The sequence below is a fragment of the Lampetra fluviatilis genome, chromosome 38 (assembly GCF_964198595.1).
Source record: "Lampetra fluviatilis chromosome 38, kcLamFluv1.1, whole genome shotgun sequence".
Classification (NCBI taxonomy): domain Eukaryota; kingdom Metazoa; phylum Chordata; class Hyperoartia; order Petromyzontiformes; family Petromyzontidae; genus Lampetra; species Lampetra fluviatilis.
This window is the reverse complement of record NC_136312.1, coordinates 5,500,898-5,513,763: the sequence shown is the minus strand read 5'-3', so window position 1 is coordinate 5,513,763 and position 12,866 is coordinate 5,500,898. Positions and strand designations below refer to the sequence as shown.

General features: G+C 56.3%; 1 protein-coding gene across 2 annotated transcripts in view; it reads right to left on the bottom strand.

The window, feature by feature from the left end:
- Window positions 1-246: 246 nt before the first annotated feature.
- Window positions 247-12,866, bottom strand: part of LOC144945717 (uncharacterized) — a 28,529-nt gene continuing 15,909 nt past the window's right edge. For both annotated transcript variants that reach the window (XM_078874285.1, XM_078874286.1), the window contains exons 4-5: window positions 6,599-6,724; window positions 247-1,647 (exon numbers count right to left, since the gene is read on the bottom strand). In XM_078874285.1, the coding sequence (XP_078730411.1) occupies window positions 1,174-1,647; window positions 6,599-6,724 (600 nt within the window). In that variant the 3' untranslated portion in view covers window positions 247-1,173. The remainder of the gene's footprint in view (window positions 1,648-6,598; window positions 6,725-12,866) is intronic.

The window sequence follows — 12,866 nt, the reverse complement described above, 5'->3', positions numbered from 1 at the left end:
CCCCCCGAGCCGCACCTCCGAGTAGCACGGTTGGCCACGCGCGGCGCGAAAGAAGTTAAAACGTCTTCTTGGTTCTTTCGGTAAAGTCACTTAGAAGGGAAATAATAAAATAATAAAAATAAAACATAATAAAATACAATTCCCACGACGTTTCGGCCACAACGCAAGCAGCCGTGCTCAGGTGAAGAACAGGTCTGTCGGAAAGACAGCGTCTGAATGGACGCTATCTTCAGACGCTGTCTTTCCGACAGACCTGTTCTTCACCTGAGGACGGCTGCTTGCGTTGTGGCCGAAACGTCGTGAGAATTATTTTATTCTGTTTTATTTTTATTATTTCCCTTCTACGTGACTTTACCGAAAGAACCAAGAAGATGAATCCCTGCAGTCACGAAAGCTTTAAATCGAAAAGTTCAAACGTACGTACGCTTTGGGCAAAACGTTATAAAAGGGTCGTCGTCCGACGCGCCCAACGACCGTTCGAGAGACGGCGCGGGCCGTGAGGCCCCCAGGGGAAGGGCCCACGGCGAGATGAAGGCACAGCGGGAAAACTTTAAAATAAACATCGGCGCTTTGTCAAAACTGCACAAAAACAACTCACGACGAAAACTGACGACGAGTAAAAGCCGGTACCCCACGTAACTATGGTATCAAATATAATCTTTGCAAAGTGAAGAAACACGTATATATTTATATATATAAAATCTAAATTTGCTCTCGCCTGGCTGAATAAAGGACGCACGAACTGAGAATTCCGGTAAAATATTGGAACTTGTACCCCAGGAATCCGGTGACGCAGACTCGCGGCCTGCGTTTAAAGCGTCCGGCGCAGGTCCCGACACGGTTACTCTTCCAGTTGTCCAAATGCGGTGCGCAGAACCTTCACAGAGTCTCATCCGATAAAATAAAAAAAATCCAAATTGGATTTGCACGCAATATTGTGCCCATCAAAACTGTGCCACGTCTCCACGACGTGAAAAGACTACCAGCCAACAGCGTCCCTCTCCAGGCAACGCAACGGCGCACCTTGATGACAAATTCTATTCAATGTAACCGCACGCACGCACGTACGCACGCACGCACGCACGGTGGCCTTGTGTTTGGCAGTTGTTTCAACCGAACCTCATCATCATCACCACCATCACCACCACCACCGACATCACTCAGCGCCGGCATTTATCCCATGGCGGTCAACATATTGCCGGAGGGGTGCGGGCGTAGAGGCTGCTGCTGATGATGCTGGTAGTGTTGAAACTGCTGCTGCTGCTGCTGGTGCTGAACGGACAGCGCCACTCCGTCCGGAGGGAGGTACGCAAGCGTCGCTCCGCCGGCTATGCCGTGCGGCACCGCCAACGCCAACGACGCCGGGGAGAGCAGACGGTGATGCTGCTGCTGCTGCTGGTGGTGCTGCTGGTGCTGATGGTGCTGGTGGTGCTGGTGATGGTGGTGGCTACCCAGGAGGTGCGGGGGCAGCGCGGAGGCCGTGAGGGCGGCGTGGAAGAAGGGAGGCCGCCGTAGCGCCGCGTCCGAGGCTTCGTCGTTTGCCGCGGCCCGGCCCTTCCGAGGCCGCCGGCGGGCCTTGCCGCCCGTCGAGTTCTTGCGGTTGCGCGTTTGGATGGCCTCCTTCTTCATGGCGATTGGCCGGTTCACCTGCCGGAGGTGCGTGCCAGAGGAAGAGACGACTGTATCAGATCAGTCGGTCGGTCGGTCGATCAGTAGATCAGTAGATCAGTAGGTCAGTAGATCAGTAGATCAGTAGATCAGTAGGTCAGTAGGTCAGTAGGTCAGTAGATTAGTAGGTCAGTAGGTCAGTAGGTCAGTAGATCAGTAGATCAGTAGGTCAGTAGGTCAGTAGGTCAGTAGATCAGTAGATCAGTAGGTCAGTAGGTCAGTAGATCAGTAGGTCAGTAGGTCAGTAGATCAGTAGATCAGTAGGTCAGTAGGTCAGTAGGTCAGTAGATCAGTAGATCAGTAGGTCAGTAGGTCAGTAGATCAGTAGATCAGTAGGTCAGTAGATCAGTAGGTCAGTAGGTCAGTAGGTCAGTAGATCAGTAGATCAGTAGATCAGTAGATCAGAAGGTCAGTAGATCAGTAGATCAGTATGTCGGTGAGTAAATCGGCCGGTCGATCGGGTCAGATGAAGCTGGTGGTTGGTGATTGCCAGCGAAACGTCACAGTGCTCGAATTGTAAAATGTTGTTGTGGGTTTACTCTCCGACACACAACCGTAACGAATTGACACGTTTTGTTTACATGACACAACCTCATTGATTGGCTGTGTCGGGTGGTGGCGGGTTCAACGACACATTTGTAAATGCACGTGATCTAACTCAAAGAGGAAAACCGCTATCGTGAATAAGTTGTTTGTGGTTGGTCGATCAAGTAGTTAGTTTGTTCATTTGATGGAGGGTTTGCCCATCAATTAGGCAATCGAATCGGTGAGTCAGTTGCTGTGGTGACTAATTTTTTCGGTTGATGGGTAAGTCCATCGATCAATAAGTCGGTTGGTTGGTTGGTTGGTCAGTCGCTCAGCGAGTTGGTTGATCAGCCAGTAAGTCGGGCAGTCGGTCACTCACTTCATCAGTCAGTTGTTCAATCAGCCGGTCAGCTGGTAAGTTGGTTAGTCAATCAGTTAATCTGTCAGTCCGTAAGTCAGTCATCGGTAACTCAGTCAAGCCGAAAGCCAGACACATCACAGCATAGGAACAGCTCTGAGATTGTAGCTACACGTCTAGGCCGAGGGTGCCACGTGTGACACCACGTGAGCACTGCTTGGGATGGGGGGTGGTGAGGGGTGGTGGGGGGTGGTGGTGGTGGGTGATGGGGTGGTGGGGGTGGTGGGGAATGGTGGGGTATGGTGGTGAGGGGTGGTGGGGGGGGTGGGTGGTGGGGGGTGGCGGGGGGTTGGAGTGGTGTTGGGTGGGGGGTGGTGAGTGGTAGTGGGGGGTGGTGGGGGGTGGTGGGGGGTGGGGGTGGTGGGGGGTGGGGGGTGGTGGGGGGTGGTCTGGGGTGGTGGTGGGAGGTGGTGGTTGGTGGTGGGTGATGGTGGGGGGTGGGGGGTGGTGGTGGGGGGTGGTGGTTGGTGGTGGGTGGTGGTGGGGGGTGGTGGGGGGTGGTCTGGGGTGGTGGTGGGAGGTGGTGGTTGGTGGTGGGTGATGGTGGGGGGTGGGGGGTGGTGGTGGGGGGTGGTGGTTGGTGGTGGGTGGTGGTGGGGGGTGGTGAGTGGTAGTGGGGGGTGGTGGGGGTTGGGGGGTGGTTGGTGGTTGGGGGTGGTGGTGGGGGGTGGTGGGGGGTGGTGGTGGGGGGTGGAGGCGACTCTCAAAGGCAATAACAGTAGTGAGAATAACAATAATAATGCTTTACAAGATAACAACAAAAAATATGTATAAGTTTGAATGCAATATATTGCTTGCAAAGTCGGTGCACGTGGTCGACAAAAGCGTCAATATCGGCAGCCTCCTCCACCACCTACCGGCGTCGCGAGGTCAAGGGCCCCAAAACAACCCCCACCACAAACGGGAAGCCTTCACCCACCAGCTGATTCACAACGCCGAGGTCCAATTCAGCGACGAGCACACAACCGTGCACGCCGCGACGACCCCTGATGCCTGCCCCTTACTCCGATCAACACGCTTGGCTACGTACGGTGCGAAAGAAGTTCAACATACATAGCTTGTGGTCCTTCCCCCACATCTCAAATTATCACGCTTGGCTACGTACGGTGCGAAAGAAGTACACACGCGCACGCACGCGTGTGTACCCCTCCTCTCGCCTATTCTGCCCGCCCCCCCCCCACCCCCCCAAATCTCCGCCGTCGAATTCATCGGCACCGTTGTTCACTCCCTGCCAAGGCGCCTGGGGGTCAAGGCTCCTCATACACATTTCATTTCGATAACGTGAAAGATTTCTTCACGGCTAATACTGAACGGTCGGATCCACCTCCACCCCCCTCCTCCTCCCATCCCCCCCAATTAGGGCCACCGCTCACAATACCCCCCAAAAAAATGAAACGAAACGGCGCCAATTATAGTTTCACTTCCACCAACGTCCCGATTCAGGGTTGCGACCCCCCCCACCCACGACTCAAGAATCGATTCCCCGGTGTTTCTTTTTGTCTCATTTCACCGCCTACTTTGTAGCGTTTCGTTGTTTGCCTTCATTGCCATCTCGAGCGTGCACAGAGACGTTTCTCTCCACGACTCTACAGCGAGCACTGCTGCGCACGTAATTCCCATCACCTTTGCATTTCCCGTAAACTGGGGGCGGCGCGCGGAAACAGTGAGCACGCCGCACCGTGAGCATGCCCACCCCGAGATCAATTATCGTTCACGCTTCGAACACCAAGGACTTGAACTGTTACAACCTGGCATCTCGATACACTATACATACACTACGCTATACTACCATGCAGTATACTAGTATACACTACGCTACTACACGCTACGCGAAACTACGATACACTACACTGATATACACTACACTGATATACACTACACTACACTATACACCAAGCTATCATACACTACACTATACACTACACTAGTTTCCAGCATACTATACACTACACTACTATACACTACACTACTACACACTACACTGCTATAGCTACACTATTGTACACCACACTATACTATACACTACACTGCCAAAATTGTCGCGTTATGAATTTCATCATCATCATCATCAGGTGTGTTGAACTTCTTTCGCACCGTACGTAGCCAACCGCGCTAATCGGACGTGCGGGGCGGGGGGGGAGGAAGGACTACGAACGAGACGCGCAGAAAAAGCCGAAGTGAGAATTCCATCTCGACGATTGAAAGGCCGCACGGCTCCCCGGTGGGTTCCTCATCAAAGATCGGAGTTGACCCAGATCTGAACTTCTCCCGCAACCCCCCACTGACCAGCGGGCAGATGTCGCAACCGGGTACCCGATACCCGTACCCTACCCGATACCCGGCTACCCGTACCCAGCCGGGTACGGGTACGGGTACCCGTTTGCGACCCTGGTGCGGCCGGGTACGGGTAAGGAATCAAAACCCGTTTGCGACCTCTGCCAGCGGGGTGAAGTATGGAGGAGAATCGCCACACGCCGCGTGCATTCCTTGTGCGCGCAGACACGCTTGCGCGCCTGCCTGCGCGTGTGCACGCGCGTGCAGGGAGCGGTGGCGATGCGGTTAGGCGCACAGCACCGTGAACCCACCAAAGCCAGTTTGTTTACCGTCCACGCCCATTGACCGCGGGGAATATTTTAACCAGTCCCAGGGCCTTACCCCCAAAAGTCGATCCGACCTCAAACGAGTACGTGTGTAAAACATCGCCACTGGGGAGACAAAGGCGGCCGGGCGTGGTGCTGGCCGCCCGCCCCCTCGTGCGCCATGTCAGCCGTCAGAGGTGCTCACTAACAGCACTTGCCCCAATACTGTCATTGTCTATATGTCGGAGAGGGGGGCGATATTTGGCTTTGTACCATGTGTGTGTGCGTCTGTGTGTATGTTCGTGGGCGTGTGTGCGTGCGCGTGTGTGTACGTGTGCGTGTGTGTACGTCTGTGTGTACGTGTGCGGTGTGCGTGTGCGCGTGGGCGTGTGTGCGTGCGCGTGTGTGTACGTGCATGTGTGTGCGTCTGTGTGTATGTTCGTGGGCGTGTGTGCGTGTGTGTACGGCCGTGTGTGTATGTGCGTGTGTGCGTGTGTGTACGTCCGTGTGTATGTGCGTGTGTAAGTTTGTGTGTGCGTGTGTGTACGTGCGTGTATGTGCGTCCGTGTCTACGTTTGTGCGTGCGCCCGTGCGTGCGTTGCAGCGTGCGTTTCCGTAGCCTGCCCAATGCCGAACTCGACACGAAACGCACTTTTCACCCCCCCCACCCCCCCCCCCCCACTTTGCATCGGTTCAACCGAGGTGAAAACACCTGAACCCCCCCCCCACCCCCATCCCTCTACACCGCCCCCTCACTCTGGGAGCTGCGACATGCAAAGCGCTCCTCCTCCTACTCCTTCGCCTTGACCCAGCGGGAACATGTTTTTGGGACGTTTGGCCATACTTCACCACGCCGGTCGCTGCTGGGCGGGTGGGGGGGGGGTGGTGGTCCGGGGTGTGACGAGGTGGGGAGCGGTGGCGCAAGTTTCTCAAACCCCTCCGCAGCGAGGGCCGATGTTGACACCGCCGCTGATACCGGCAAGTCCGTTCAGCTCCAAACCAAAGATAAAGATCCTTGCCCGTGGCCTTCGACTGTTGGGGCAAGTGCTGCTAGCGAGCGGCGCCGGTGAAGGCCGGCACTGCGGCACGCGCGGGGGGGGGGGGGGGGCGGCCTTCGCACCAGGTGCTCGTTTGAGGCCGAGTCGACCTAGGAGAGACCCAGGCCCGGTTCAGATAATCGTCACCGGGTTGTTCTCTCGTGAGCGGGAATCAAACCGGGGGGACGTCGGGCTCGTAGCAGCGCGTCGCGCTGGCCGCTACACGCACGCACACACACGCGCGCACACGCACATGCACGCACACACACACGCGCACACACATGCGCGCGCATGCACACGCACACGCGCACACACACGCGCGCGCATGCACACACACACGCTCACACGCGCGCGCACACGCGCGCACTCACGTTGTGCAGCTTGAAGTAGAGGCCGCACGCGTTGCACACGGGCTCGCCGCTGCCGTTGCGCCTCCACAGCGTCGTGGTGGCGGTTTGGCAGTTGGCGCAAGTGGTGGACGGGCGCGAGCTGCTCGCCTGCAACCACGCGGCGGCAGAGGAAGAACAATCAGGCGCACGCACGAGGCACGCAAGGCACGGCACGCACGGCACGAGGCACAAGGCACGGCACGAGGCACGGCACGCATGAGGCACACAAGGCACGGCACGCACGGCACGAGGCACGGCACGCACGGCACGAGGCACAAGGCATGCATGAGGCACACAAGGCACGGCACGCACGGCACGAGGCACAAGGCACGCATGAGGCACACAAGGCACGGCACGCACGGCACGAGGCACAAGGCACGGCACGCACGGCACGAGGCACGGCACGCATGAGGCACACAAGGCACGGCACGCACGGCACGAGGCACGGCACGCACGCACTGCACAAGGCACGGCACGCACGAGGCACACAAGACACGGCACGAAGCACGGCACGCACGAGACGCACGGCACACACCGGACGGCACGCACGGCACGCACGTACGGCACCCACGGCACGCACGGCACGCATGAGACGCACGGCACGCACGGCACGGCACGCATGAGGCACACGGCACGGCACGCACGAGGCACAAGGCACGCACGGCACGCACGAGAGACGGGTTCCGTTCGCGGGGCTTTCTGAGGACACGCAACGAAAACAACACGTGCACGCGTGCCCCTCGCCATCGGCGGGCGTTTCATTGATGGTGGGTAACGTTAGACCTCACTGGTGGTGGGTAACGTTAGACCTTCACTGACACTGGGTAACGTTAGACCTTCACTGGTGGATAACGTTAGACCTTCACAGGTGCTGGGTAACGTTAGACCTTCACTGGCGTTAGACCCTCACTGGCGCTGGGTAACGTTAGACCTTCACTGACGGTGGATAACGTTAGACCTTTACAGGTGCTGGGTAACGTTAGACCTTCACTGGCGTTAGACCCTCACTGGCGCTGGGTAACGTTAGACCTTCACTGACGGTGGGTAACATTAGACCTTCACTGACGGTGGATAACGTTAGACCTTCACAGGTGCTGGGTAACGTTAGACCTTCACTGGCATTAGACCCTCACTGGCGCTGGGTAACGTTGGACCTTCACTGACGGTGGGTAACATTAGACCTTCACTGACGGTGGGTAACATTAGACCCTCACTGGCGCTGGGTAACGTTAGACCTTCACTGGCGCTGGGTAACGTTAGACCTTCATTGACGGTGGGTAACGTTAGACCTTCACTGGCGTTAGACCCTCATTGCCGTGAGACCTTCCGCCACGTGGAATCCCGTCATCGCCTCGGCAGAAGAGGCCATTTTATTAATGTCTTTTCGCACGGGTTTGTGTCGGCAAACTTTGCGCAAAGCTTTGATCAATTTGCCCGCCGAGGTTTTCAATCGGGTTGAGTTGCCACCCGAAGGCAGAACTTGGCACCGAAGTTTCGTTCTTATCGAGTCGTATTTCCGAGAATTCGTCGTTACAGACGGACGGACGGACGTACGGAGCTGACGCATTAAAGCTTTCAATGTTCGTCATAAAGCACCGAGCGTAACGTCAGCCTCGTCAGTAACACACTGGGGGCACCGAAATGCGTTGACAGATTTCAACGACGACGATGACGCTGCTGAAGGTACAGAAGCCTCTAGGAACAGGCCGTAATCATAGCAGAATGGTGGCAGCGACGACGCTGCTGCACGTAGCTGCCTGTGATAATCCAGCACCGAGGGAGCCAGTGAGGTTGGTGGGTTGGAATCAGAATCAGTATCTATACTGCAGGAGGAATCCGATGAGCTATAAAGCTCTTGTTCACAGATGTCCAGTCGGGGCACTGGGCAAGAACGTGACAACAACAAACACAAAACAACAACACAATACGAGTGCAAAGCACGTGACTTTACCGAAAGAACCACGAATATGAATCCCTGCAGTCACGAAAGCTTTAAATCGAAATTTAAATCACACAAACACGTACAAATACAACACTAAACCATGAGCACGCAAAATAGCGCATCATTTGGACATTTACATCAGCAAAATAATCAAAATCATTACAACGGCGATGGGTCGGCGGATCACCGCGCAAAGATAGCGAAGCTCCCTTGTGGCCCTGGCCGTCAAGGAGGTTCCCGTACCCGTGCTCGCCAGGAGATGGCGGTACCGCAAGTGCGCACTAAACTCCATCCGTCCCATTTGCACGCCGTGAGGGTTTTTCTCCGGGTGCTCTGGTTTTCCGGCCACACGTGTAAACAATTCTAGATTTGAAGCTTTCGTGACTGCAAGGATTCATATTCTTAGGTTTTTGTCTTCTTGAAGACGGAAGCTTGTGTTGCCTCCGAAACGTCGTGATTTTTATTTTATTTTTATTTTACTTTAATTACAAAAATTTACCTACGTGACTTTACCGAAAAAACCTAAGAATAAAAAAACATTGGAGATTGTTCCCTTGCTCCGTGTATACGGTCTGTACGTGTGTGTGTGTGTCTGTATGTAGAACTTCCTTTGGACCGTGCGTAGCCAACCGCGCTCATTTAGAGGTGTGGGGGAAGGACAACAAACTAAACATTAAAAGCAGTTCTAAGGAAATTAGTTCGTCAATCTGGATGATTTAAAAGTGCCGTAGCTCCCAGCGGCTTCCCGATGTCGGAAGGAGGAGAGCGCTCCAGACGGCCGCGGATGCAGCGCGTCTGAAAGCCCCGGGCGATGCGGTGACCGGCGTTTTTGTTCGATGGCTACGCCAAAAGCCGCCGCTGCTACCGCTGCTGCTGCTGCCGCTGCTGCTGCTGCTGCTACCGCTGCCGCTGCTGCTGCTGCTACCGCTGCCGCTCCTGCTGCTGCTGCTTCTGCTGCCGCTCCTGCTGCTGCTGCTTCTGCTGCCGCTGCTGCTGCTGCTACCGCTGCCGCTGCTGCCGCTGCTGCCGCCGCTGCTGCTGCTACCGCTGCTGCTGCTGCCGCTGCTGCTGCTGCCGCTGCCGCTGCCGCTGCTGCCGCTGCCACTGCTGCTGCTGCCGCTGCTGCTGCTGCTGCCGCTGCTGCTGCTGCTGCTGCTACCGCTGCTGCTGCTGCTACCGCTGCTGCTGCTGCCGCTGCTGCCGCCGCTGCTGCTGCTACCGCTGCTGCTGCTGCCGCTGCTGCTGCTGCCGCTGCTGCCGCTGCCACTGCTCCCGCTGCCGCTGCTGCTGCCGCTGCTGCTGCTGCTGCTGCTACCGCTGCTGCTGCTGCTACCGCTGCTGCTGCTGCCGCTGCCGCTGCTGCCGCTGCCGCTGCCGCTGCTGCCGCTGCCGCTGCCGCTGCTGCTGCCGCTGCCGCTGCTGCTGCTGCCGCTGCCGCTGCTGCTGCCGCCGCTGTTGCTGCTGCTGCTGCCGCTGCTGCCGCTGCTGCTGCTGCTACCGCTGCTGCTGCTGCCGCTGCTGCTGCCGCTGCCGCTGCTGCTACCGCTGCTGCCGCTGCTGCCGCTGCTGCCGCTGCTGCTGCTGCTGCCGCTGCTGCTGCCGCTGCTGCTGCTGCTACCGCTGCTGCCGCTGCTGCCGCTGCTGCTGCTACCGCTGCTGCCGCTGCCGCTGCTGCCGCTGCCGCTGCTGCTGCTACGAGGATGACGGAGTTCGCGTAACGGCGGATCGCGCTCCTTGACGAGACCGACGAGGTATCGCTCACCCCCTTGGCCTTTCGACAAATGACCGATGGAAAATTGGAGGCTCGTCAACTCGGCCATTACGAACGTGGCCCGCTCTTCGCCAATAATCCTGCGGCGCCGGCTAAAATTACCGAGATGGAAATTAACTCGTGTGCCTCTATATATATTGACTTGCACAGCATTTATTGTTCATTGTTCGGCGCGGGGTCGTTGTGTAATTTGCAGCTGATTGTTTTTTCTGAACGACGGTCATTGTTTTTTTGCGAGCGAGTTTGGGAGCAGGCCCGCGACGCCGGTTTGCGTCACGTGCTTACGAGTGACCAATGCCCCCCCCCCACCCCAATATAGGATTGATTGCACAGAGACTCTTAGACTTATGGGAGCGCCAAAAGCCATCGGCGTAGAGACCGGCAGAGTCTTTGCACAGGGAGTGATTTTAGCCAGGCCTCTCGCGATGAGTGAATTCATGGCGATAGGCCCGGCTGTTGTCATAACATCTATCCCCTCTAAGGAACGAAACAGGAGGAGGATTTCATCACAAATCTGCCTGTCGCCTGATGAATCTGGTTGTAATTACTGGCGAAACGTCGTACTCAGATTGTAAATGTTGTGGCTTGGCTCTCCAACCCATAACCGGTGTTGCTGTACTAGTAACGAATTGGCCACATTCTGTTCACGTGACAAACCTTACTAGTTGGCTGTGTCGGGTGGTGGCGGGTTTAACGACGCATTTATATTTACGCGATATCACCCAAAACAATCCTATATTACGTACGATATTGGTCGCCAAAGCCTACTACGACGTGTTAAATCGACCGCAGTGTCTGCACCCCCCAACCCAAAAAGAAAACCTGCAGTATCGATTTCCACCCTTGGTTTGAACTTCCGCGCCGGGAGACGAGAGCGGGCAATCTCTGGCTTGCACGTCAGGAGCCAGCTTCTCCAAATGCTGGATGGATCCCTCCCCCCCCCCATACCTCTCTCGCCACGTGCCACATACGTCCAGTCTGCGTGGCGACCCGGGGTGGGGGAAAAATATCGAGCGAACAATCCAGCCACCCTTGCCGGTACCGAACAATTTCCACTATCGTTTTGACCAGGTAAGGCCTACTGGGCTACGTAGCTGTTAAAGTAATATCCCAACTAAGTGGCTTGTCATCACGTGGAAATTTAGAGGGGCAGCCAAAATACGCTAAACGCGTGACGTTCCTTCTCAATGTGGAGGGGGGGAAACTGCAGGACCCGGTGAAAAATCCACGTGGGCCACGGGGAGAACGCGCAAACTGAAGGATCTACAGGGTCGGGATCGAGCCCACGATCTCCTGCATAGCAGGCGAGATAGTTAACATCTCCTAGCCACCGCAGTGGCCCAAGCAGCACGCCACAGCCTCTAAGCAGGCAGCAGCCAAAAGAAAACAACATCGCTTTCGTCACAAACCGAGCGCGAGTTATTTTTTGACGGAACAGGGCGGGCGGTCGCCTTCCGCGGTTTCGCTGTTGGAAAAGGCTTCACGAGTTCTTCCCGCACTCGCACGTGCGAGGCGGGGCGTGTGCGCACGTGTGTGCGCACGTGTGTGTGTGCGCGTGTCCGCGTGTGCGTGCGCGTGTCCGCGTGTGTGTGTGTGTGTGCGCGTGTGTGTGTGTGTGTGCGCGTGTGTGCACGCGTGTCCACGTGTCCGTGTGTGCACGCGTTTCCACATGTGCGTCCACGTGTCCGTGTGTGTGCGCGTGTCAACGTGTGTGTCCACGTGTCCGTGTGTGCGCGCGTGTCCACGTGTCCGTGTGTGTGCGCGTGTCCACGTGTGTGTCCGCGTGTGTGTGTGTGTGCGTGCGTGTATCTGTCTGCGTGGCAAGAAGAGCGGTTTGCATAACGGTTGAAACGCTGCGTTACAAACCCGGTGACCCCAAGTTCAAATCCCATTGGTGGCCAACACAAGTGACGGTTACATGAACCGGTCCTGGGCCTCCCCTAGGTCGACTCAGCCTCAAATCAGTACCTGGTGCGGTGTGTAAAACATCGCCACTGCGGAGACAATGGCGCTCGGGCGTGACTCTGGCCACCCAACCCCTCAAAGGCGCGCCGTGCCGGCCTTCATAGGTGCTACTCTTCTTGGTTCTTTCGGTAAGTCACGTAGAATGGAAATAATAAAATGATAAAAAGAAAACATTATCAAATAATTCTCACGACGTTCGGCCACAACGCAAGCAGCCGTCCTCAGGTGAAGAACAGGTCTGTCGAGAAGACAGAGTCTGAATGACAAGCCCCAGGCTTGGAGCGACTATTTAAGCTGGGATGGAGGGGTGAAGAGCGCCTTGACAAAATAATTTGCATATCAAGAGGAATTTTAGCCTATTTATGGGAAATTCAGATATGCGATTAGTGCTACTTGTGAAATGCGTATGAGGTTTGGCGGGGGGTTTAAAGTCATGTTTTGCCCGTTTATTATGCAGGATTAGCAGCTACTAGCCAACAGCACTTGCCCCGAACGGTCTGTGAAGGCTACATGGGGGATGTTCGTCTTTGTCCCTCAATGCGGTTGTTGTTGCGTGCGAGCGAGCCCACGGT